Source organism: Neoarius graeffei, chromosome 15 (assembly GCF_027579695.1).
Source record: "Neoarius graeffei isolate fNeoGra1 chromosome 15, fNeoGra1.pri, whole genome shotgun sequence".
Classification (NCBI taxonomy): Eukaryota; Metazoa; Chordata; class Actinopteri; order Siluriformes; family Ariidae; genus Neoarius; species Neoarius graeffei.
Window position 1 is genome coordinate 56,811,592 of NC_083583.1, and position 24,634 is coordinate 56,836,225.

Here is a 24,634-nt window from a genome sequence, read left to right on the forward strand (position 1 = left end):
TAGAAACATTCCGAACATGGAGCAGCGGCAAGCCTTTGACACAGCGGTAGATGCTGTATTGAAAGCATTCAACAGGAAGTTCTCATTGAAAACGGAGCAAAGAGCAGCCCTGGAGGTATTTATCTTCTTCCTGTTACTCAAGCAGTTTCCGTCACGTCACATACGTCAGAGGAAAGAGTGATGTGATTGGTTTAAGCTTCGTCACAGCCTTTTCTGGCTTCGACCAGTAGCAAACTGAGGCATTTCAGGGAGGCGGGTCAACCACGCGCTTTGGGAAACGGTTGGGCTTAATATCTATGCCAGACCAATGCTTGCAGAGCTTTGAAGTCGCGTTAGCCAGACTATGTTTCTGTAGCCCTCAGCCTCTTGCCTATTACAGTTGTGCTCATAAGTTTACATACCCTGGCAGAATCTATGATTCTTTGACCATTTTTCAGAGAATATGAATGATAACACAAAAACATCTTTTCCACTCATGCTTAGTGGTTGGGTGAAACCATTTATTGTCAAACGACTGTGTTTTCTCTTTTTAAATCATAATGACAACAGAAACTACCCAAATGACCCTGATCAAAAGTTCACATACCCTGGTGATTTTGGCCTGATAGCATGCACAGAAGTTGACACAAATGGGTTTGAATGGCTACTAAAGGTAGCATCCTCACCTGTGATCTGTTTGCTTGTAATCAGTGTGTGTGCATAAAAGCTGAGTGAGTTTCTGGGATCCAGACAGACTCTTGCATCTTTCATCCAACCACTGACGTTTCTGGATTCTGAGTCATGGGGAAAGCAAAAGAATTGTCACCGGATCTACGGGAAAAGGTAGTTGAACTGTATAAAACAGGAAAGGGATACAAAAAGATATATCCACAGAATTGATAATGCCAGTCAGCAGTGTTCAAACTGTGATTAACAAATGGAAAATCAGGGGCTCTGTTAAAACCAAACCACGGTCAGGTAGACCAACAAAAATTTACACCAAACAGCACAAAGACGAGCCTCAAAACTTCTGGAACAAGGTAATTTGGAGTGATGAGCGCAAAATTGAACTTTTTGGCCACAACCATAAACGTTACATTTGGAGAGGTGTCAACAAGGCCTATGATGAAAGGAACACCATTCCTACTGTAAAGCACGGAGGTGGATCGCTGATGTTTTGGGGATGTGTGAGCTACAAAGGCACAGGAAGCTTGGTCAAAGTTGAAGGAAAGATGAATGCAGCACGTTATCAGCAAATACTGGAGGCAAATTTGCACTCATCAGCCCGGAAGCTGCGCATGGGACGTACTTGGACATTCCAACATGACAACGATCCAAAACAAGGCCAAGTCGACCTGTCATTGGCTACAGCAGAACAAAGTGAAGGTTCTGGAGTGGCCATCTCAGTCTCCTGACCTCAAGATCTTTGAGCCACTCTGGGGAGATTTCAAACGCGCAGTTCATGCAAGACAGCCCAGGAATTTACAGGAACTGGAGGCTTTTTGCCAAGAAGAATGGGCAGCTTTACCATCTGAGAAAATAAAGAGCCTCATCCACAACTACCACAAAAGACTTCAGGCTGTCATTGATGTTAGAGGGGGCAATACACGGTATTAAGAACTGGGGGATGTAAACTTTTGATCAGGGTCATTTGGATGTTTTTTGTTGTCATTATGATTTAAAAATAGAAAACACAGTTGCTTATCAATAAATGGCTTCACCCAACCACTAACCATGAGTGGGGGGAAAAGTTTTTGTGTTATCATTCATATTCTCTGAAAAAAGGCCAAGAAAGCAAAAATTCTGCCAGGGTATGTAAACTTGTGAGCACAACTGTACATAGCTAGGGTTACAGTGGGGGGCTGGTCCTCTGGTGACCACAAGAGTTTGACTCCCCACTCACACCTGTACTGCAGCGTGCCTTGCCAGACGGACAAAGTCACAGAATTTACAGTTAAACACCACCTCGATGCAAGCAAACTATCTGGAAGGTGTGCCAGAAGAAAACTCCCCCCACCCCCCCAAAAAAAAAAAAAAAAAAAAATATATATATATATATATATATATATATATATATATATATATATATATATATATATATATATCTCAAACTACAAATGTAAGCGCCTGGTATTTGCTAGATACTACTTAGTTTGAGTGGAGATGGGTTCTCTGATCAAAAACAATTTTAAAAAATTAAGGTTTTTGACGACACTCAAGGTGGGTTTGGTGTCAAAGATTGTTCATACTGAAAAGAACCTGATTTCCACTTTTTTTCTCAGATCATTTCTTCTTTACATCAAACTCAATTAGGTTTCTGATGTATTTAGTATGATTAAATTAATCATAGGGGATAGATTAGGGATAAAATTAGCTCATGTTTTAAGTCGTTCAAATTCTGTAAAGCTGCTTTGCGGCAATGTTTATTGTCAAAAGCGCTATACGAATAAACTTGACTTGAATCATCCACAGCAACATTTGTTATAGCAAGGGTCCTGTAATGTCTGTATATGTCTTAAAACATTGTGTGTATGCCTTGTAACATTTGCCATTGTGTTCTAGCCTGCGACCGAGAGCCTCATCCAGCTCCTCCCAGCCAGACAGGTGTGTAAGCCCTTTGGTGGCGAGTAGTACACACAGCCTGGAAGCCATGCCACGCGTTGCACTTTCCACTGATGATGAAGGTCAGGACTTTATGGCAAATAGCTAAATTGTCATTAGGTTTTGCGACAAGAGAAAAAATGTGCTTGGGGATTACAGTATAGGGTAAAATGTCTCGTGTTCCATTCTGCTTTAAAAGGGAGGTATTTCACAGCATCCTGATATAAGGTTGTTCTGACGAGACCAGTGAGAAGTTATTTCTGATGAATTAGTGTTTATTAGGATTAGCTTTGTTAGTAAGTGATTGAATCTATATTTTAGAACAATTGATTGTGATTTGTGATTATGGTCCTTCTGAGCTCTATCCTGGCTGGACATGTAAGTAAATTTTTATTCCTGCTCCCGTTGCAGCTGAGGTAGTTGTATCCAACTTGCGACGGATCAGGCTGCGTAGCAACAGTACAGGAACAAAGCACTCGTCTCCAAGGGAACACGGCAGTCCGAGATGTTTTGGCAACCAGCTTGAAACCCCTGACAGACAGCATCTCTCTCCAGGGGGCAAAGTACCAAAATCTGCCTCTGTGTCAACACTGTCCCTCATCATCACTCCAGGTGAGAAACTGTGTGTGAGACCTAATAGAACTGTATCCAATTAAAAATGAGCACACGTATTTTGTGCAACCCCATTTGCATGTTGAAGAGTTGCATGCGTGTGTAAAGGTTGGCCATTACCCTTCCCTTCATTTCCTACCTATCCAGATGACACGAGTGGAGGTCTTCAAGCCAGCCCCATTTCCCCACACTCCATTTCTTCCAATCCCTCATCCCGAGACTCCTCCCCAAATAGAGACTTGTCCCTCAGCTTCAGCTGCCTACGGCCTCCCATCTTTATCCATAGCTCGGGCAAGAAGTACGGCTTCACCCTGCAGACTATCCGTGTCTACATCGGAAATAGTGACGTATACACCATCCATCACATGGTCTCGGTGAGCAGCTTACAAAACTGGCACTTGACTTTACATAATCAAAATATTTGACTTCATTTCCATGACCTGCGTTTATTTCATCAAATGAATAGCTTTGTCGTTACATTTCTTACACTAAAACTTCTAAAAGAGCTTGCATTTACGTAATGATATGCATTAGAAATTAGTTCATACTCTGAGGTAAAATTTATAGTGCTTTTCCATCGCATGATGCAGCTCACTTCAGCAGATTACCCACGATCCAGCATTTTGTTGCTATTTCCATTCAAGTCATGAACCATTTTTGGTGACCAAATCTTAATTTGCGTTGCACTATGCAAGATTCCATTTTCTTGTTCGAGTTTAACATTATCTAAAACTCTGCACTCCGAACTTTCTCTGTATTTCAGAGTATTAAAGTATTTCAGTCTGTATTAAGGTAAAAGATTTGGTCAGTACTTGGTAAAAGGTCATGCTCCATACTTAACCCCCGCAGCACTACACACACCAACATGAAATCAGATATACCTAGTTTTCAAAAATGCTTTTGAAACGTTTTAAGTCGTATTTTAATTTTTGTGACCTGTAGCTGCCATCTAATGACTTGAGGAAATCTGTTCTTGGATATTGGTTAGGTATGTCACGATATATCGTGCAACGATAAACCGCAATACACATGACTATTCAAGTCGAAATTAATTAAAAAAATGAATCCCGATTATCATGCTGTGTAATCTCTTAGCTGTAATTGCATTGTTTAGACAACAGAGGGCGCGATAACACAAAATGGAGGGAATACTCGTGACTTCACCGTAGATGGAAGTAACACATCTCTGCAAAAACACACACATCTAAAATAAGAGAGCTGTTGTGCGACTGACTGTACAAACGGCTTTATCAAGAAAATCGGAGCTCTTTTTTCACAGACTGCCGAAAGAAAAGCGAAGCAGATGCAGGTAGTATATTAAAAATGTTCATGAAGAAAAGGCCTATTTGTTATTTACCTTTTCATTTTTAATAAAAATGAAATTTTAGTTAATAGGCTATTTTACTGCAACCTTTACAAATGTGGGTATATAATTACTTTTGGTTATAAAGAACATGAAACAATTTTTTTTTTAATTTAACAAAAGTAATATAAGTTGACAAATAGTAAAAAAAAAAAAGTTGCTTTTTTTTTTAAACATTTTTTTTCTTCATTTAATTTTGTTTTTCAAAAATATTGTAGGAAAGTTGAATTGTGAACCCAAAATCATGAATCGACTCATAAATTGGGTGAATCATTACATGCCTGATGCATACAGAAGGATACAGATAATCTTAGAGGTATATACAGGTGGGCTCAGTTGGAAAGAAAAAGAGAAGACTTGTCAGTGGTTTTGGTTAGAATTGTAATTTTTATCTTTTATGTTAATAAATGAAACATTCGATTTAATTAGAACTTGATAGAAAAAAAAAACTAAATAAAGGCATTGTGAATTGTATTTTCCCCACGTTTTTGTCTGTAGAGTGTGGAGGAAGGCAGTCCTGCTCATGAGGCTGGTCTAAGAGCAGGAGATCTGATCACTCATGTGAATGGAGAGTCCGTACAGGGGCTGGTGCACACGGAGATGATGGAGCTACTTCTGAAGGTGAGACGTGCGCTGTGTTCTACAATATGGCATAATCCATAGAAATTTACCATCATCAATTCGAGTGAGCTCGGACGTTCGTGACGAGAGTTTTACAAAAACATCTGCTCGTCCTTTGCAGCAGGCAGGTCTTCTTTTAGAATACCTGTACCAGCTGATCGATATATGAGGGGTGGTTTGCCTCTTGATGCTCGTCTTTCAGTTGCTCCATATAAAAAATGGTCAGTACTTGTGGTCATAAGATCTACTAGCTACTGCAGTAATCCATTAATAGGCACTAGTTGGTCCGTGCCGTTGTACAGGGGTTTTTCTAGAAAAATTTAGTATGAGGGCGCTCACCATGGGGGGGTGCACGGAGCCTTTGAAAAATTGAGGCTACAATGGGACATTCTGAGGCTATCTGAGAGGGAAATTGTAACAAATTGTTTGTCAACATTGAAAAAGAAAATAAAACTTTGACAATTCAAATACCTCATAACTCAAATTCAAATTACTCATAATACTAATTCCTCATGATTCAAATTGAAATTTATAATTCAAATGAATCAAACTTACAAAGTATTAAACATTCACCAGAGAACTCTGTTGTTTTCTTATAGTACAATAAGGTAGAGTTAGTTATTCAAAATGAAAAAAAAAAAAATTCCAGAGCAAAATTATTTTCTTTAAAAGGACACCAAAAAGTAAACATTGTAAAGTTGGAATCCAACCCAAATCACAAAGTTTGAAACCATGCAAAAAATGTAAGCGCACTAAAAAATATATATGTATGTGTGTGTGTGTGTGTGTGTGTGTGTATATATATATATATATATATATATATATATATATATATATATATATATATATATATATGTATGTATATGTGTGTGTATATATATATATATATATATATATATATATATATATATATATATATAATGTATGTATATATATATATATATATATATATATATGTATATATATGTATATATATATATGTATGTGTGTGTGTGTGATTCCACGCTTATGGGTACTGAAATGGGGACATGAACTTATTCACCTAAAACCATTTATTTTTTTACCATCAGGTCACAAAACATGTAATCTTTAATGAATGATATGTTAAAAGATAACTTTAATTTTCTGAGATGTAATAAAAACATATTTATATGCCAAAGTCAAGCCTATGAGTTCCAAAATGATGTCTGTTACATTACTTCTGTTACGATTGTCCATCTCGCGTCTGTTACAAATTAATTACAATCTAGCTATATTGTTAATCTTATTGAAAGAATGTGTATGTTTATTCTACTACACATGTTTATTAATTATATTTGCTAAAACATCACCTTCCTATGTTTCAAAAAGTAATTCTACATTGTTAAAATTGAGAATATATATGTCCACAACACTTGTGTTACGTTCTGACTTTGGCATATAAATATGTATGAATATGAATAAGTTCATGTCCCCATTTCAGTACCCATAAGCGTGGAAGCGCGCGCGTGTGTGTGTGTGTGTGTGTGTGTGTGTGTGTGTGTGTATATATATATATATATATATATATATATATATATATATATATATATATATATATATATATATATAGGCGGCACGGTGGTGTAGTGGTTAGCGCTGTCGCCTCACAGCAAGAAGGTCCTGGGTTCGAGCCCCGGGGCCGGCGAGGGCCTTTCTGTGTGGAGTTTGCATGTTCTCCCCGTGTCCGCGTGGGTTTCCTCCGGGTGCTCCGGTTTCCCCCACAGTCCAAAGACATGCAGGTTAGGTTAACTGGTGACTCTAAATTGACCGTAGGTGTGAATGTGAGTGTGAATGGTTGTCTGTGTCTATGTGTCAGCCCTGTGATGACCTGGCGACTTGTCCAGGGTGTACCCCGCCTTTCACCCGTAGTCAGCTGGGATAGGCTCCAGCTTGCCTGCGACCCTGTAGAAGGATAAAGCGGCTACAGATAATGAGATGATATATATAATAGATACTACTGTTCAAAAGTTTGGGGTCACTTTGAAATGTCCTTATTTTTGAAAGAAAAGCACTGTTCTTTTCAGTGAAGATCACTTTAAACTAATCAGAAATCCACTCTATACATTGCTAATGTGGTAAATGACTATTCTAGCTGCAAATGTCTGGTTTTTGGTGCAATATCTCCATAGGTGTATAGAGGCCCATTTCCAGCAACTCTCACTCCAGTGTTCTAATGGTACAATGTGTTTGCTCATTGCCTCAGAAGGCTAATGGATGATTAGAAAACCCTTGTACAATCATGTTAGCACAGCTGAAAACAGTTGAGCTCTTTAGAGAAGCTATAAAACTGACCTTCCTTTGAGCAGATTGAGTTTCTGGAGCATCACATTTGTGGGGTCGATTAAATGCTCAAAATGGCCAGAAAAATGTCTTGACTATATTTTCTATTCATTTTACAACTTATGGTGGTAAATAAAAGTGTGACTTTTCATGGAAAACACAAAATTGTCTGGGTGACCCCAAACTTTTGAACAGTAGTGTATACTTGAACTTTTCCTGGAACTCGGCCTTTTTCTCATTTTGCTTTTCCACTGAACACTCGGTGCCTTCATCAGAGCAAGACATCTGGTCTTCTTTCGATTCCCTCAATTGTCGCGATCTCGCCATCAGAAATATCTTTATCCGCTTTGTGACAGAAAAAAGAGGTCTTCTTCTTCTGTCCCGGACCGTCTTTGGCTTTCTTCCGTTTCGTGCCGCTGGATGACATCTTTAAATGCTCAAGTGTCAACAAAAACAACTCGCAAACAACTTCTGTCAAAAGCTCCCGTGCTGGTGGGTGAAAGGTCATTCAGTCTTGAGAAATCTCACTCTGTAAGTCAGCTGACCTTGTACGTAACCTGTGTCAAATCTTGCGAGAGCAGCTGCGACAAGTAAACAACTAAACAACATGGCGCCTCGGTCTGGAAAACGCCAATTCGGATCGTTTTTGCACCGTCTGACGGTGTATCTACTATGATTGGAATATTTTTGGAGTAATTATAACGTATTTGATGATCAGACACATTGTCACGTGGTGTTGCTCGGATGTTTTCACGGAGAAAAGATCGTTTTGAGAAAGATTGCATGTTGTGCAGTAGCATATAAGTGCATGGCCTGAGTGTGACTTGGGGTTCAATCGGCATTTCGGTAAGGGGGCGCACGCCGAGAGTAAGAGGGGTGCAATGCCCCGTTCCCCGGTTTAGACAAAAGCATGGTTGTATGTTCATTTTCATCATCCGCCACCGACTGGTATGGATGAAACACATCATTTGGTCTGTCGATAACTGCTTTCATCCATACTGTAACACTGCTGCCTGTTATAGTTTAATCTCAGTATTTGCCTGGCTTCTATGCTTTGACCTGTCTGGCTTGGATGACCCTACCAGGATCTAAAGCTCCAGCCAGCATAGCTCTCCAAATCAGCAACTATTATAAGTTTGTTGTTGGTACTAAATTTAATTATAGTGGGATTTTAGTTGTACGGTCATTTCTTAATCATTAATATTCCTCATTGGATTCATTTTGTTTCCACAGTCACAGCTACATGTTATCCATATATATGTTTGGCATCTCTATTTCCCTCGTGACAGTCCTCTCACAATTCACGTTTGAACCCACTAGTAAACAGCGAACAGTAGCTGGATTGATACTCATACAAAGACTGATTCTCCTGTAGGTGCTTGCACCAGCACATTCTTGCCCCAGCGATTATTTAAACGATACTCAACAATTCATATTGTTTTACAGAGCGGTAACAAGGTGGCCTTGCAGACCGTTGCCCTCGAGGATACAACAATTAAAGTCGGACCAGCACGGAAAACAAGCTACAAGGGCAAGATGGCCCGTCGCAGCAAGAGGAGCAGGAGAAAAGACAACCAGGACCGGTCTGATGGCATTCATTAATATTTCATTAATCTTGCAGTCAAGGGGAAAAGCCTGAATGGTTTTCAAATGGGGAAAGCAAAATATTTAACTTCTTTTATCCTAAAAAACAGTAAATACAGAAGGTCAATCAGTAGACAAATGCATCTATTTTGACATGACCACCTCAGCTTCCAGAACTGATTTGAAGAAGGCAGCCATGTAACAGATCTGTCCAGAAAAATGGGCAAGCACTGTCAAAGTAATCTGGCAGAGTTATAACAAAGGTGACAGGAAGAATGTGATTATTAGTGGGGTGATTATAAAAGCTGCTCAGTGGACATGCTGAGATGTTATAAAGGCAATGTGTGGGCGAATAAGTTTTGGGGGATAATTTTATATTATTCTGTCCACAGTCACTGGATAAGAGCAATTGTGCGCTCTGATTGATTGGCTACTCTACTACTAGGCTATCAGCTCGTATACCATGAGTAGAAAAAAAAACAATATGACAGCACGTGTTGCTGAACCAACCAAGGATGAAATAAAAACTCTACTTGAAAACAAAACAAAAAAAAAACAACAACAAAATATGGAGTGAAAGTATTTGATGGTAAGAATGCATCTTTTTTTTTTTTCAAGAATTATTATACCATTTTTCACACATTGCTACTGTCATGTCGCCAGTTTGTTTACATCAATAATAATAAATTCAATTTATATAGCGCCTTTTTTTCAAAACCCAAGGTCGCTTTACAGTTATTGGGGGGGTGTCAAGATGTCATTCCAATGGTGTAGCTGCCACAGTCCCACCAAAAGGCATACGAAAACAAGTCCCACACCGCCAGTACAGCCGCCGCGACACCGCTGGGCAACACCACGCCATGGATCCACAAAGCGAGCACAGACTCACCGCCACGCAGAGCGCTGGTATGTCCCGATCCACCTGCACAGCCGCCGCGACACCACCGAGCAACATTGCTCAGAACATCACGCCAAACATTAAAGGACAGATGCACAGAGCGCTGGACAACCACGATGTTAAAATGAGCAACGAGCTCACTGCAGTCCATAGCTAACCAAGGCCTGGAGGGAACCGACGCCCAAAACTGGGTCTGGAGCTACACCACAACTGGCGAACAAAAACAGACATCGAACTACACAAACGTACAAAAAAAAAACCTAACCCCACCCCCCAAAAAAAACGATTCCGGTGAGAAGTGGCAGCAAGGATGCACACGACGTACTCTCAACCGGAAATGGAAGGAGGAGACATTCTTCATCTTTAAGCATTAAAAATTTTTTTTAAACTGGTTCAAAAGCTCAAAGAAGTTTGAAAATTACATCATTGAAATGTCCAAGGAAGAATTAAGTAAATGTCTAAAGCTATTCTATACTTCGGCAGGACGACACGTTCTACAAAAAAACCCACTAAAGTCAATTTGTGCAGCCACTGATGGGTTTTTAAGAAGTCCGCCTAAGCAGAAATGATTTTGTCGGACGTTTTGTATGAAGTTTTCATTTATCGAATTTGCAAAAATAAAAATGCTCTGTTTCTCAAAATCCAGTGAATGTGGATAGAATAAAACAGTTATTCCATTCAATCTCATCGTACATGACTTGTAGCCGACTCGGCTCTGTGCGTCATCGGTTATCAGCTCATGCCCAACTCGATTTTGTGGAATAATCAGGTATAAGCAAAATTAGATTATATTTTTTCCACTATTAATATTTCAGTTTATGCTGACAATTTTTGTTACTTGTTTGGTGTTTGTGAAACATTAAATTGTTAGATTATTACTTTTGCCCTATGTACATGCAAACCTTTGCAGTGGACTATAACTTGCAGTTTAATAACATGTATTTAAAAAAACTAATAACTCCTAGCATATGTAAGATGTTAAAAATGTAATAAAGCTGTGATGTCTTCTGCTCTCAGACGGCGAAGCGTCCTAAAGAAGCTGTCTAAGCAGAGCACGGTAATGCACAGCAGTCGCAGCTTCTCCTCTGGCCTCCATCACTCTGTTTCCTCTAGCGAGAGTTTGCCTGGGTCCCCCACACACAGTCTCTCCCCTGGACCCTCCACACCATGCCGGAGCCCAGTTCCAGACCACGTTGCTGGTACACATACCTGGTTTAATTTATGTTTCAGAGCTCAGTTTTAACTGGTTGCAGTAGCTTTTAAGGGAAAGGATTACGAACCAAAAAAATCATAATAACGATATGAATTTGCACAGAATTCCTTATAAATTAAGGACTGCCAGTGAAGACTCAAGTTTATATACAGTATACACTCCCTGAGCACTTGATTATGGACACTATAAATATACTGGGTAGGGGCCACCCTTTGCTCTCAGAATAGCCTAAATTCTTCATGGTATTGGTTCCGAAGGATGTCGGTAACCTTCCTTCGAGATTCTGGTCCTTGTCGACATGCTTGCACCTTGCAGATTCCTGAAGGTTTTTCAGGTGCACATTCATGCTTTGAATGCCCTGTTCTACCACATTCCAGAGATGTTCTGTTGGATTCAGATTTGACTGGGAAGGCCACTGAAGAACACTGAACTCATTGTCATGTTTTTGGAACCTGTTTGAGACAGTTTTTACTCTGTGGCATGGTGCATTATCATGCTGGTAATAGCCATTACAAGATGGTAAATTGTGGCCATGAAGCCACATGGTCAGCAACAATACTCGAATAGGTTTTGGTATTCAAGCGATGATTGGTATTAATGTGCCCAAAGTGTGTCAAGAAAACATTCCCCACATCATTACACCACCTCCACCAGCCTGGACTGAAGCTATAGCCTAATGGTTAGAGAAGCAGTTTTGGGAATAAAAGGTTGCTGGTTCAATTCCCTGTGCCAGCAGGAGTGGCTGAAGTGCCCTTGAGCAAGGCACCTAATCCCAACTGCTCCCCAGGCTGCTCTGAGTACAGGGGTGCGTGAAAGTTTATGAACCCTTTATAATTTTCTATATTTCTGCATAAATATGACCTAAAACATCATCAGATTTTCACACAAGTCCTAAAAGTAGATAAAGAGAACCCAGTTAAACAAATGAGACAAAAATATTATACTTGGTCATTTATTTATTGAGGAAAATGAGCCGATATTACATATCTGTGAGTGGCAAAAGTATATGAACCTCTAGGATTAGCAGTTAATTTGAAGATGAAATTAGAGTCAGGTGTTTTCAATCAATGGGATTCACTCAGGTGTGAGTGAGCACCCTGTTTTATTTAAAGAACAGGGATCTATCAAAGTCTGATCTTCACAACACGTTTGTGGAAGTGTATCATGGCACCAACAAAGCAGATTTCTGAGGACCTCAGAAAAAGCGTTGTCGATGCTCATCAGGCTGGAAAAGGTTACAAAACCATCTCTAAAGAGTTTGGACTCCACCAATCCACAGTCAGACAGATTGTGTACAAATGGAGGAAATTCAAGACCATTGTTACCCTCCCCAGGAGTGGTCGACCAACAAAGATCACTCCAAGAGCAAGGCGTGTAATAGTCAGCGAGGTCACAAAGGACCCCAGGGTAACTTCTAAGCAACTGAAGGCCTCTCTCACATTGGCTAATGTTAATGTTCAGGAGAACACTGAACAACAATGGTGTGCATGGCAGGGTTGCAAGGAGAAAGCCACTGCTCTCCAAAAAGAACATTGCTGCTTGTCTGCAGTTTGCTAAAGATCACGTGGACAAGCCAGAAGGCTATTGGGAAAATGTTTTGTGGACAGATGAGACCAAAATAGAACTTTTTGGTTTAAATGAGAAGCGTTATGTTTGGAGAAAGGAAAACACTGCATTCCAGCATAAGAACCTTATCCCATCTGTGAAACATGGTGGTGGTAGTATCATGGTTTGGGCCTGTTTTGCTGCATCTGGGCCAGGACGGCTTGCCATCATTGATGGAACAATGAATTCTGAATTATACCAGCGAATTCTAAAGGAAAATGTCAGGACATCTGTCCATGAACTGAGTCCCTGTCCACACGGCAACGGATTCAGGTGAATCTGATAAAATTGTTTATCGTTTCGGCCTGGCGTTCACACGGCACCGGCGTTTTGGGTGCCCCACAACGAAATCTTTTGAGAACGGGTCCCAGAGTGGAAAAATCTGGCGACGGCCCCGTTGCGAAGTCGTCTGGATGAGTAGAACGGATTTGTTTACGATGATGTCACAACCACATGACTGTCAGTGCTTCACGCCGGGTAGAAGTGTAACGAACTCGATGCGAGTTGTCAACAAATCCTATGACTAGTCCAAACACTGCGGAAGCAGTAACCAAAACCACGCACCACCCGTGCGCTTTCCAAAAACAAAACCAATCCCGCCAGCAAAAATAGGAAAAAAAAGGAGCGATCTCACCTCTTCAGATGTTGGTTTAAGTCCGACAATACATTCCTCAAAAAGGGCGTAGAAGAAAGTAATCCATCAACGTGTAGCATTCAATTTATTCCGGACCATTAAAGAATTCTGGAGGATATCAGAATGTTGGCGTACCGGCTTCCATCTACTCCCATTCATTCCTCTCTCTCTCCATCTACCCCCATTCATTCCTCTTTCCGCGTCTTTCGTTTTATGCTACTGATTAATAATCAAAACTTGATGTGGCTAAAGCTACAGAAGAAGGGGTTTATGCGCATGCGTCTACTTCTTCTATTGTTCTGGTGTCTCCGATGGGACCGTCTTACAGCGCACCTAGAGGTGTGGCATGTGTATTGCATTGTTTTCAGCAAGCGTTCCGTTGCCATATGGACCTGAAATGTAACTGATCCGTTGCCCATGTGGACGCGATATTTAAAAAAAAAAATCTCATTGCCGTTGTCGTGTGGATGTAGCCTGAATCTCAAGAGAAGGTGGGTCATGCAGCAAGACAACTACCCTAAGCACACAAGTCGTTCTACCAAAGAATGGTTAAAGAAGAATAAAGTTAATGCTTTGGAATGGCCAAGTCAGAGTCCTGACCTTAATCCAATGGAAATGTTGTGGAAGGACCTGAAGCGAGCAGTTCATGTGAGGAAACCCACCAACACCCCAGAGTTGAAGCTGTTCTGTACGGAGGAACGGGCTAAAATTCCTCCAAGCCGGTGTGCAGGACTGATCAACAGTTACCGGAAACGTTTAGTTGCAGTTATTGCTGCACAAGGGGGTCACACCAGATACTGAAAGCAAAGGTTCACATACTTTTACCACTCACAGATATGTAATATTGGATCATTTTCCTCAATAAATAAATGGCCAAGTATAATCTTTTAGTCTCATTTGTTTAACTGGGTTCTCTGTATCTACTTTTAGGACTTGTGTGAAAATCTGATGTTGTTTTAGGTCATATTTATGCAGAAATATAGAAAATTCTAAAGGGTTCACAAACTTTCAAGCACCACTGTATGTTGTACATCACTCTGGATAAGAGCGTCTGCTAAATGCCTGTCATGTAACGTAATGGACTGTTGACACAAGGCAGGTTGGGTTCATGGATTCATGCTGTTGGTAGCAAATTCTGACCCTACCATCTGTGTGCCTCAGCAGAAATCAAGATTTCATCAGATCAGACTACATTTTTCCAGTTTTGGTGAGCTTGTGCCCACTACAGTATCGACTTTCTGGTTTTGGTCGGCCCAGTGTGGTCTTCTGCTGTTGTAGCCCATCCACCTCAACGTTTAAGGTGTTATGCATTCTGAGATGCTTTTCTGCTCAGCACAATTGTAGCTGAGGTGCTTATCTGAGTTACTATCGCCTTTCTGTCATTCTGAACCAGTCTGGCCATCCTCTGTTGACCTCTCATCAACAAGGCGTTTCCATTTGCAGAACTGCAGCTCACTGGGTGTCTCTTCTTCATGGCACCATTAAGCTCTACAGGCTGTTTGGAGTGAAAATCCCGGGAAATCAGCAGTTATAGAAATCTTCAAACCAGCCTGTTTTGGCACCAGCAATCATGTCGCAGTCAAAATCACGGAGATCATATTTTTCCCCATTCTAATGGTTGGTGTGAACATTGTCAGAGGCTGCTGGCCCATATTTGCATGTCTTTTTTTTGGGGGGGGGGGGTCTTTGCTCTGCTGCCACACAGTTGGTTGATTTGGATAATTACATGAATTAATAGGTGTTCCTAATAAAGTGCTCAGTGTGTGTGTGGGATGGACAAACTAGAAATTCATTAGCTAGCCTGCCAGGCTAATGTAATGAAATAACATATGGGCAGCTATTTAAGCACTAATGCAGGATAAGGGAAAAGAATGAGTATAACATCATAGCGTATCATGTTTGCCCTCTGAACAAAAATTTGTTTTCCAGTGTTTCAGCTATGAGCTACAGTGTTCTCTCGTCACATTGTATATTACGAATAATGAATAATATTTTTAGTCTTTTTCTCCTCTCCTGATCTATTTAACCATGACGTGACTGCATCTTGTGCAAAGCAAGAGAGTTACACGACAGCTTTATAGTTGGAGCAATTTTTAAACCCCACTGGCCGAAAGGCCCGAAGGGGGATTATATCGTGGCGACATCCATCCGTCCCGGGAAGGATAATTGCCTTCTGAAATCAGCTCCGCTCACAATTTTTGGAGGAATTTCACGAAACTTGACAGGATTCTTTGTTATATGTCGGTAATGCACGTATTGCAGTTTCATTCGATTCAGTCGGATTTTGCCAGAGTTATGGTATAGTTGCCGGGGGGGGGGGGGGTATTGTGCTCTCGGAGCACTCTTGTTTTTGTTGTTAAAGGGTTAGAGATATTCCATCTTTTACTTGTTTTTTTGGGGGGGCATTAAACATACAAACCAATTAATTAAAAGGTGGGTCCCCCCACCCCATGATTTAAAGTTGCATGTTCAGGGATAATTTAGTTTAAATTTAAGTGTAGCACAGAGAAATTCAGACTTTGGTTGTTTGATTATTCATGTGTGTGTGCATATGTGTGTGTGTATATGAGAGACATACATCTCTTGCTTTTATTTTTATATATATATATTAGTGCTGTCAAGCGATTAAAATATTTAATCGCGATTAATGTCACGACTGTCATAGTTAACTCGCGATTAATCGCAATTTAATCGCACATTTTTGTCACATGAAAAACCATTGTAATTCTCTTATCAGCATAAAAACGTGAATGGGCTTGCTTTGTATTGCAAAGCATAACACGTCTTGACACAGCCACTGCAAAGTGAAACCTAAGCCGAACACCGGGGCTAGCAAAAGAACCATGAGTGAAGTGATCTACTGCTTGAGTTAGCCTACAACTCAGAGAGACAGGTTACACAGTGACGGTAGGCTTGACAAGCTTGATTATAATATAAAGTACACTATTATATTAACTTTAAGTTGTTCGTTGATAAATAATGCATTGAATCTGATCTTTACTTTTTCAGCTCACTTAACACATTTTGTACTTTTACACTTTCTGCCTGTTGATGTGTCGCGCTGTCCAATCAGAGGCGGCCAAATTTGCATATTACAGGAAGGATTTCTGGGATAGCATTGAGTTTACAGTTCAGAGGGATCTGGCTTCTTTAGACGCTGTCTTCTTAAAACTGAATAAATATTTAAAAAGAGCCAAATGAGCCAGTCTTTTGAACGGCTCTTTTCAAAGAACGGATCACAAAGATGCGGATCCCATCAAAGAGCCATAAATCCCATCTCTACTAGCGCGCCCTGCCCGCGCTGGTTCTTTGGAGGGAGGAGGGCAGAGGACTCTGGCTGTGCGGGGCATTACAGTCTAGCTGCTATCGTTTGTCTCTGTTGCAAGTTCCTGGCAGTTTCAAAAGCTTATGAAAAACCTACATCATGTCACAGAGCGTTAATCTCGCGATAAAAAAATTATTGCCGTTAAAATTGAGTCAAGTTAACGCGTTAATAACGCGACATTTTTGACAGCACTAATATATATATATATATATATATATATATATATATATATATATATATAAATAAATAATGTATACACACACACACGTATGTGTATATAAAATGTGTGTGTGTGTATATATATATATATATATATATATATATATATATATATATATATATATATATATACACACACACACACATTTTATACACGGAGTGCAGAATTATTAGGAAAGTTGTATTTTTGAGGATTAGTTTTATTATTGAACAACAACTATGTTCTCAATCAAACAAAAAGACTCATAAATATCAAAGCTGAATATGTATGGAAGTTAGAGTGGGGTGTTTTTAGTTTTGGCCATTTTAGGAGAATATGTATGTGTTCAGGTAACTTTCACTGTGCAGAATTATTAGGCAACTTTAATAAAAACCAAATGTGTAGCCATTTCACTTATTTATTTTCACCAGGTACACTGATATGACAACTCCAGATTTGCAAATAAACATCTGACATTCAAACACAAAACAAAAACAAAATCAGTGACCAATATAGCCACCCTTCTTCATGAGGACACTCAAAAGCCTTCCATCCATAGATTCTGTCAATTTCTTTATCTGTTCACGACCAACATTGTGTGCAGCAGCAACCACGGCCTCCCAGATGCTGTTCAGAGAGGTGTACTGTTTTCCCTCTTTGTAGACCTCACGTTTTATAATGGACCACAGGTTCTCTATGGGGTTTAGGTCAGGTGAACAAGGGGGCCATGTCATTATTTTTTTCACCTTTCAGACCTTTACTGGCTAGCCACGCAGTGGAGTATTTGGACGCATGAGACGGAGCGTTATCCTGCATGAAAATTATGTTCTTCTTGAAAGATGCTGACTTTTTCCTATACCACTGCTTGAAGGTTTCTTCCAGGAACTGGCAGTAGGTCTGGGAGTTGAGTTTGAGTCCATCCTCAACTCGAAAAGGTCCAACAAGCTCATCTTTGATGATACCAGCCCATAGCAGTACTCCACCTCCACCTTGCTGGCGTCCGAGTCGGAGTGGAGCTCTGTGCCCATTACTGATCCAGCCACAGGCCCATTCATCTGGCCCATCAAGAGTCACTCTCATCTCATCAGACCACAGCACCTTAGAAAAATCAGTCTTAAGATATTTCTTGGCCCAGTCTTGACGTTTTATCTTGTGTGCCTTACTCAGTGGTGGTTGTTTTTCAGCCTTCCTTACCTTGGCCATGTCCCTCAGTATTGCACACCTTGTACTCTTTGACACTCCAGGAATGTTGCAACTCTGGAATATGGCAGAACTGGATGCTAATGGCTGCTTGTTAGCTTCACGCTTGATTTTCCGCAGATCATGTGCAGTTATTTTGCGCCTTTTTTTTCCCCACACGCTTCTTTCGACCCTGTTGACTATTTGCAATGAAACGCTTGATTGTTCGGTGATCACGTTTCAACATCTTCGCAATTTCAAGAGTGCTGCATCCGTCTGCAAGACATCTCACAATTTTATACTTTTCAAAGTCTATCAGATCTCTCTTCTGACCCATTTTGCCAGAGGAAAAGAGGTTACCTAATAATTATGCACACCTGATATAGGGTGTTGATGTCATTAGACCACACCCCCTCTCATTACACAGATGCACAGCACCTGATATACTTAATTGGTAGTAGGCTTTCAAGCCTAAACAGCTTGGAGTGGGACAACATGCATTAAAAGGATGTTGTGGTCAAAATACTCACTTGCCTAATAATTCTGCACTCAGTGTATACACACATACGTGTGTGTTATGTGTGTATATATATATGTGTGTGTGTGTGTATATATAATATATATATATATATATATATATATATATATATATATATATATATAAAATATTAGTATGTATGTACAGTGGTGCTTGAAAGTTTGTGAACCCTTTAGCATTTTCTATATTTCTGCATAAATATGACCTAAAACACCATCAGATTTTCACACAAGTCATAAAAGTAGATCAAGAGAACCCAGTTAAACAAATGAGACAAAAATATTATACTTGGTCATTTATTTATTGAGGAAAATGATTCAATAATGCATATCTGTGAGTGGCAAAAGTATGTGAACCTTTGCTTTCAGTATCTGGTGTGACCCCCTTGTGCAGCAATAACTGCAACTAAACGTTTCCGGTAATTGTTGATCAGTCCTGCACACCGGCTTGGAGGAATTTTAGCCCATTCCTCCGTACAGAACAGCTTCAACTCTGGGATGTTGGTGGGTTTCCTCACATGAACTGCTCGCTTCAGGTCCTTCCACAGCATTTCGATTGGATTAAGGTCAGGACTTTGACTTGGCCATTCCAAAACATTAACTTTATTCTTCTTTAACCATTCTTTGGTAGAACGACTTGTGTGCTTAGGGTCGTTGTCTTGCTGCATGACCCACCTTCTCTTGAGATTCAGTTCATGGACAGATGTCCTGACATTTTCTTTTAGAATTCGCTGGTATAATTCAGAATTCATTGTTCCGTCAATGATGGCAAGCCGTCCTGGCCCAGATGCAGCAAAACAGGCCCAAACCATGATACTACCACCACCATATTTCACAGATGGAATAAGGTTTTTATGCTGGAACACAGTGTTTTCCTTTCTCCAAACATAATGCTTCTCATTTAAAACAAAAAGTTCTATTTTCATCTCATCCATCCACAAAACATTTTTCCAGTAACCTTCTGGCTTGTCCACGTGATCTTTAGCAAACTGCAGACAAGCAGCAATATTCTTTTTGGAGAGCAGTGGATTTCTCCTTGCAACCCTGCCATGCACACCATTGTTGTTCAGTGTTCTCCTGATGGTGCACTCATGAACATTAACATTAGTCAATGTGAGAGAGGCCTTCAGTTGCTTAGAAGTTACCCTGGGGTCCTTTGTGACCTTGCTGACTATCACACGCCTTGCTCTTGGAGTGATCTTTGTTGGTTGATTGCTCCTGGGGAGGGTAACAATGGTCTTGAATTTCCTCCATTTGTACACAATCTGTCTGACTGTGGATTGGTGGAGTCCAAACTCTTTAGAGATGGTTTTGTAACCTTTTCCAGCCTGATGAGCATCAACAGCGCTTTTTCTGAGGTCCTCAGAAATCTCCTTTGTTCGTGCCATGGTACACTTCCACAAACATGTGTTGTGAAGATCAGACTTTGATAGATCCTTGTTCTTTAAATAAAACAGGGTGCCCACTCACACCTGATTGTCATCCCATTGATTGAAAACACCTGACTCTAATTTCACCTTCAAATTAACTGCTAATCCTAGAGGTTCACATACTTTTGCCACTCACAGATATGTAATATTGAATAATTTTCCTCAATAAATAAATGACCAAGTATAATATTTTTGTATAATTTGTTTAACTGGTTTCTCATTATCTACTTTTATGACTTGTGTGAAAATCTGTTGATGTTTTAGGTCATATTTAAGCAGAAATATAGTACATTCTAAAGGGTTCACAAACTTTCAAGCACCACTGTATGTATGTATAACAGAAAAAAAAATAAAAAATGTGTGTGTTTTTTTTAGATGTAAACTTCCCTCAGAGTGGATCTTCGTGCTCCAGCTCACCAAGTTCTCCAGCTGTCCAAATGCGGCCCAGCTCGCTACATGGCCTAGGATCCAAACTGGGTGCTCAGCGTTATGCTAAAGTCAGCCGGCGCAAGTCAACTAGCAGCATCCCCCCATCACCGCTGGCCTGTACTTCCTCCCCCCAGGCCTTGTCTCCTCAGCACTCCTCTTCTCCTTTACCCAGCATCACCAAAACCCTTCATTCCTACCATGGTAAAACACTGTCCCCTCCTACTATTGTTCGTCATGGGGTTCGACCCCGCAGCACAGAGATTCCTGTCTCGCCCCTGCTGAAGAGAGTCCAGTCTGCTGAAAAGCTCTCTGGGGTTTTCCACGGAGAAAAAAAGTCCCACGGTCCACGATGGCACACTTTAGAGGTTCCTCACTGTGAGTTGGATGTGGGCGGGGACGCAGAGGTGGAGTCTCAATACGGCTCGGACCATGGCAGACTCGGGGGGTTTGCTGCCGGACAGATTGTGGTGATGCGAAAGCTTAATCTGTCCGAACGCCGTGACTCCTTCAAAAAGCAGGAGGCCGTACAGGAAGTGAGTTTTGATGAACCGGATGAAAGAGCTGTACAGACTCCAGCATCACCCACCATGCCGGCTGATGCTTGGCCCAAGCACAAAGCTGAGTGGGTGGTCCCAAACCCGCAGTCCAGGGAGGAGTGTTTGGTCAGGAGGGTCCCTCTGGTCCCGCAAATCGCTGTTCAGGGCTCAGAGAGTGAGGAGCTGGAGGACTGGCAGCCATGTTCTGATGAAGAGGCTGATGGGAAAAACACAAGTGGGAGTTTGGACTCGCATCCAGAAGACAAGGGAAGACCAGATAGTGCATGTTCTTCCAGCATCTCATCAGATAGCTCATCAGTGGCATCCAAGAGCAAAGCTCACATTACTGACTCCGAAGAAACCTCACGCATGAGTCCAAGGAAGGGGAAAGTCCGAGGAAAATGACTTGTCCAATGTTGATGTCACTTTAATATTCCATACCCAAGTTGACAAGGAAGTTATCTGTCCTCCTCTCTCAGCACTCCTGTTGAATGAGAAGAAGTGGGAGCTATTGGGTTGGAATGCCACTTAGTGTCTTTTAAATTCAGTTTAAAAATGAAGTAAGCTAGATTTTTACAGGGGAATATTTATCATTTTTTTTAACGCGCGTTTGAATTCTAATGATGGTGAAAAAGCAACCTGATGGTAACCAGCTGGTATTTTGAACCATCAAATGAGGAATGACTTGACATTTTTATGAAAAATGTATTTTCAGGCAGAATGTTTGTATATCAAGCGTAGCTAACATGGTGAATTATCACAAACGACTAGGTGTGAGAAGAATCGTGTCATGTTTTCAGCGAGGGCTAAACATACAAACATGCAGTTAGTTGGTCATGGTTTTCAACTTGTCAGTGTTTTGGTTTTTATTTTTTGGCTTATTGAATTCCTTTGTGTAGTCCAGTTCTCACAGCTTAATGCACAAATCTTACTGTATTAGGTTTAACGTAGGGTTCTTTGTGTGATCCACTCCGTTTTGCACCATCGGAGTCCACTTTGGGTACGTAGGCTAAGGGTATTTCGGCTCAGGGCTTTTGGCTGTCGAAATTTCACACTTCACTTGGTGTTTGCGAGGTGTTCGATTTATTAGCAGCAGATGTAGTGGGTTTTTTTTTTGTTTTTTTTTTGGGGGGGGGGTTTGTACAGATTTGATTGCTAGATATTGTGGTGCCTCAAAGTTAACCTATGGTAGTGACTCTTTTTAACTTTGTGACTTAGTTTTATGTTGATTAGTCCGATTTCTACTGTACATTCATGTTTTGGTAACTATGCTAACTGGAAAATTGCAGAGCATTTCCACAGGCACACTTGAATGGGTCCCTTGCTTCAGCTGCACTTCCCGTGGGGCTCTCAAAGCTTTTTCCTCAGTTTCCTAAAGCAATGTTTTATTTCTGCAGACATCCCTTAAAAGGGTTTTTAAAAAGAAGAGCTTTCAGTGAGTATAACATTTCAGATGAACTTGCAATGCATATTTATTGTTATTTAAGACGTCCTGTCAAATTCCCATAAAATCACTTTTACAGGATTGACCTTCCCCCCGCAAATAAACTGCTTGTTATGCATGTGATTTATAATGTGGTTTCTAAACCATATTGTTTTCCATATGTATGCTGTAGCTTCTTTATCTAACTACCTATTGTATAGGGAGAATGTTTACATTTTTTCCATTGAATTGAGGGGTTTTTTTGTGCAAAATCAGCGTATGTCTTAGCTCGCCAGCAGCAACTGATTTTTTTTTTTAAATATATGAAATGCAGATGATAGAATTTCAGCTTTCTCTTAACCCTGGTTTGTTAAATAATCTCCCCAAGAACCCCTCACGGTGTAAGGGTTTGGGTTTGGGTTTTAAAATTATTTCCCTGCCAAAATACAAAAAGCCCTAAATAATGGCGTTTTTCTGTATAATGCTAGTTTGATGAACATTAATGATTTCAACTTAATTAGCAGGAAGTTTTTGAACGATGAACAAATCTCTGTTTTGTTTAAAAAAAAAAACTCTCATGGTACTTTGGAGTCATAACTGCATCCTGCTACTATCTTTTGGTGCTACTTGAATCTGTAATGCATTCCACGTTTGACTGTAGTTAATGTCCCATATGGGCTAATTTTGAGACTCCTAAATAATTGCATGCTGCATGTACTTTATAGTGAGCACACGACCGATGCTCGCATGGCATTCAGTGCAATATGTGTCTCCTGGTACAGTACCACCAAGCCTATGACTTTCTGTAAAGTTTGCAGTGGTTCCAATCAGTTAGAAATCCTACGTTAATTTTAATATTACTGCTCACTGTATATTGTGACTAGAAATGATTTGTTCTTTCCTAACTAGTTGTGTAGCACCTGAATCCTCCTTCATTAACCAGTGGTAAGATTGGTTGGTTGTGTTTTTGCTTTATTTTATCCTGTCCAGATCTGGTCGAAAAGAACTGGAAGTTATACCGATGACCAACAAAAAAGGGAAAAAAAAATCCAGTTTTGTATATTTATATGCAATAGTGATGTTCTTCTTCCTCCATTTCTTCACATCCGTGAAGATCGTTGTTTTTTGGCCTGTGCTGGTTTGTAAAAATACTTTTATATCTATTTTTTGTAATGTTGTTATACTTGTTGGCCAGCCCAGTCAATGCTTTGTAATAAATCATCATGTGTTGGCTCTAAACGCTCAGGACTGTTCTTTCTTAGACGGTTAACCATGTTACGTACTAAAATGTCTCACATACAAATCCAGTAAAATTCATACAGATGTTGTAGATTTATAAAGCTTATTTTTTACAAACCAATGTTGTGTCATTTTACACACAGGTTTGCAGGAAAACTATATAAAACAGGATTGTGGGCAGAACACAGGGTCAACATGTGAACAGTTCCCCAAAAAAGCTCAAAGTCCAGCTATGGTGGTCTGGCAGCCTGGGATCTGAAATCGCAAGGCAAAATCACTCACTGTCTTTCCTTGAAGAATGTTTAGAGCAGCTCTGTAGCTGTTCTCTTGTATATCCTCATGAGCAGGCGGACAATGTGGCCAAGAGAGCCCTCGCCAAAGAAGTCACCGAATGTAGAATCCTAGCTTCAGAGCTCAGACCTGCGCTAGCATCCTTTTATTTGAAGGACGTAGCAGATCGAATGGGATGAATGTCCTGAACATAGGTGGACAAAGTACCCAACTTCATTACTTAAGTCAAAATACAGATCGCTCTGGTCAAATGTTACTCCGATACAAGTGAAAGTTGTCCAGTCAAATTTTTACTTAAGTTAAAGTACTGAAGTACTTGCTTTTAAAAAATACTTAAGTATTAAACGTACATTTTCTGTCAACGCATCGTTGTATTATTGCCACAACGCTTACAAAACCTAACGCCGTTACCAAAGACAGAAATGTGAATTCAGAAAATGAACGCATGCTGTGCCATCATGGTGGTTTAACGTTAAACTAGCTAGTCAGTGACGCTCCACCTGACATGCTAGCAAACTCTTTTCAAACTCCAAATCATATTGGGTAGCTAACATTACTAGAAAAGAAAGCTTTCTCCGTTTTGTTTATTTGGCAAGATTATGCTAAAACATATTTCTGAAAGGACTTCAGATAAC

The 24,634-nt window shown here is 40.3% G+C and overlaps 1 protein-coding gene across 4 annotated transcripts in view; it reads left to right on the top strand.

Moving 5' to 3' along the window:
- mast3b (microtubule associated serine/threonine kinase 3b) overlaps positions 1–23,708 on the top strand; it is an 84,432-nt gene extending 60,724 nt beyond the window's left edge. For all 4 annotated transcript variants that reach the window (XM_060941683.1, XM_060941684.1, XM_060941685.1 and 1 more), the window contains 7 exons: positions 2,542–2,663; positions 2,992–3,192; positions 3,340–3,566; positions 5,054–5,176; positions 8,924–9,060; positions 10,977–11,158; positions 20,457–23,708. In XM_060941683.1, coding sequence (XP_060797666.1) covers positions 2,542–2,663; positions 2,992–3,192; positions 3,340–3,566; positions 5,054–5,176; positions 8,924–9,060; positions 10,977–11,158; positions 20,457–21,451 — 1,987 coding nt within the window. In that variant the 3' untranslated portion in view covers positions 21,452–23,708. The remainder of the gene's footprint in view (positions 1–2,541; positions 2,664–2,991; positions 3,193–3,339; positions 3,567–5,053; positions 5,177–8,923; positions 9,061–10,976; positions 11,159–20,456) is intronic.
- The last annotated feature ends 926 nt before the right edge of the window (positions 23,709–24,634 follow it).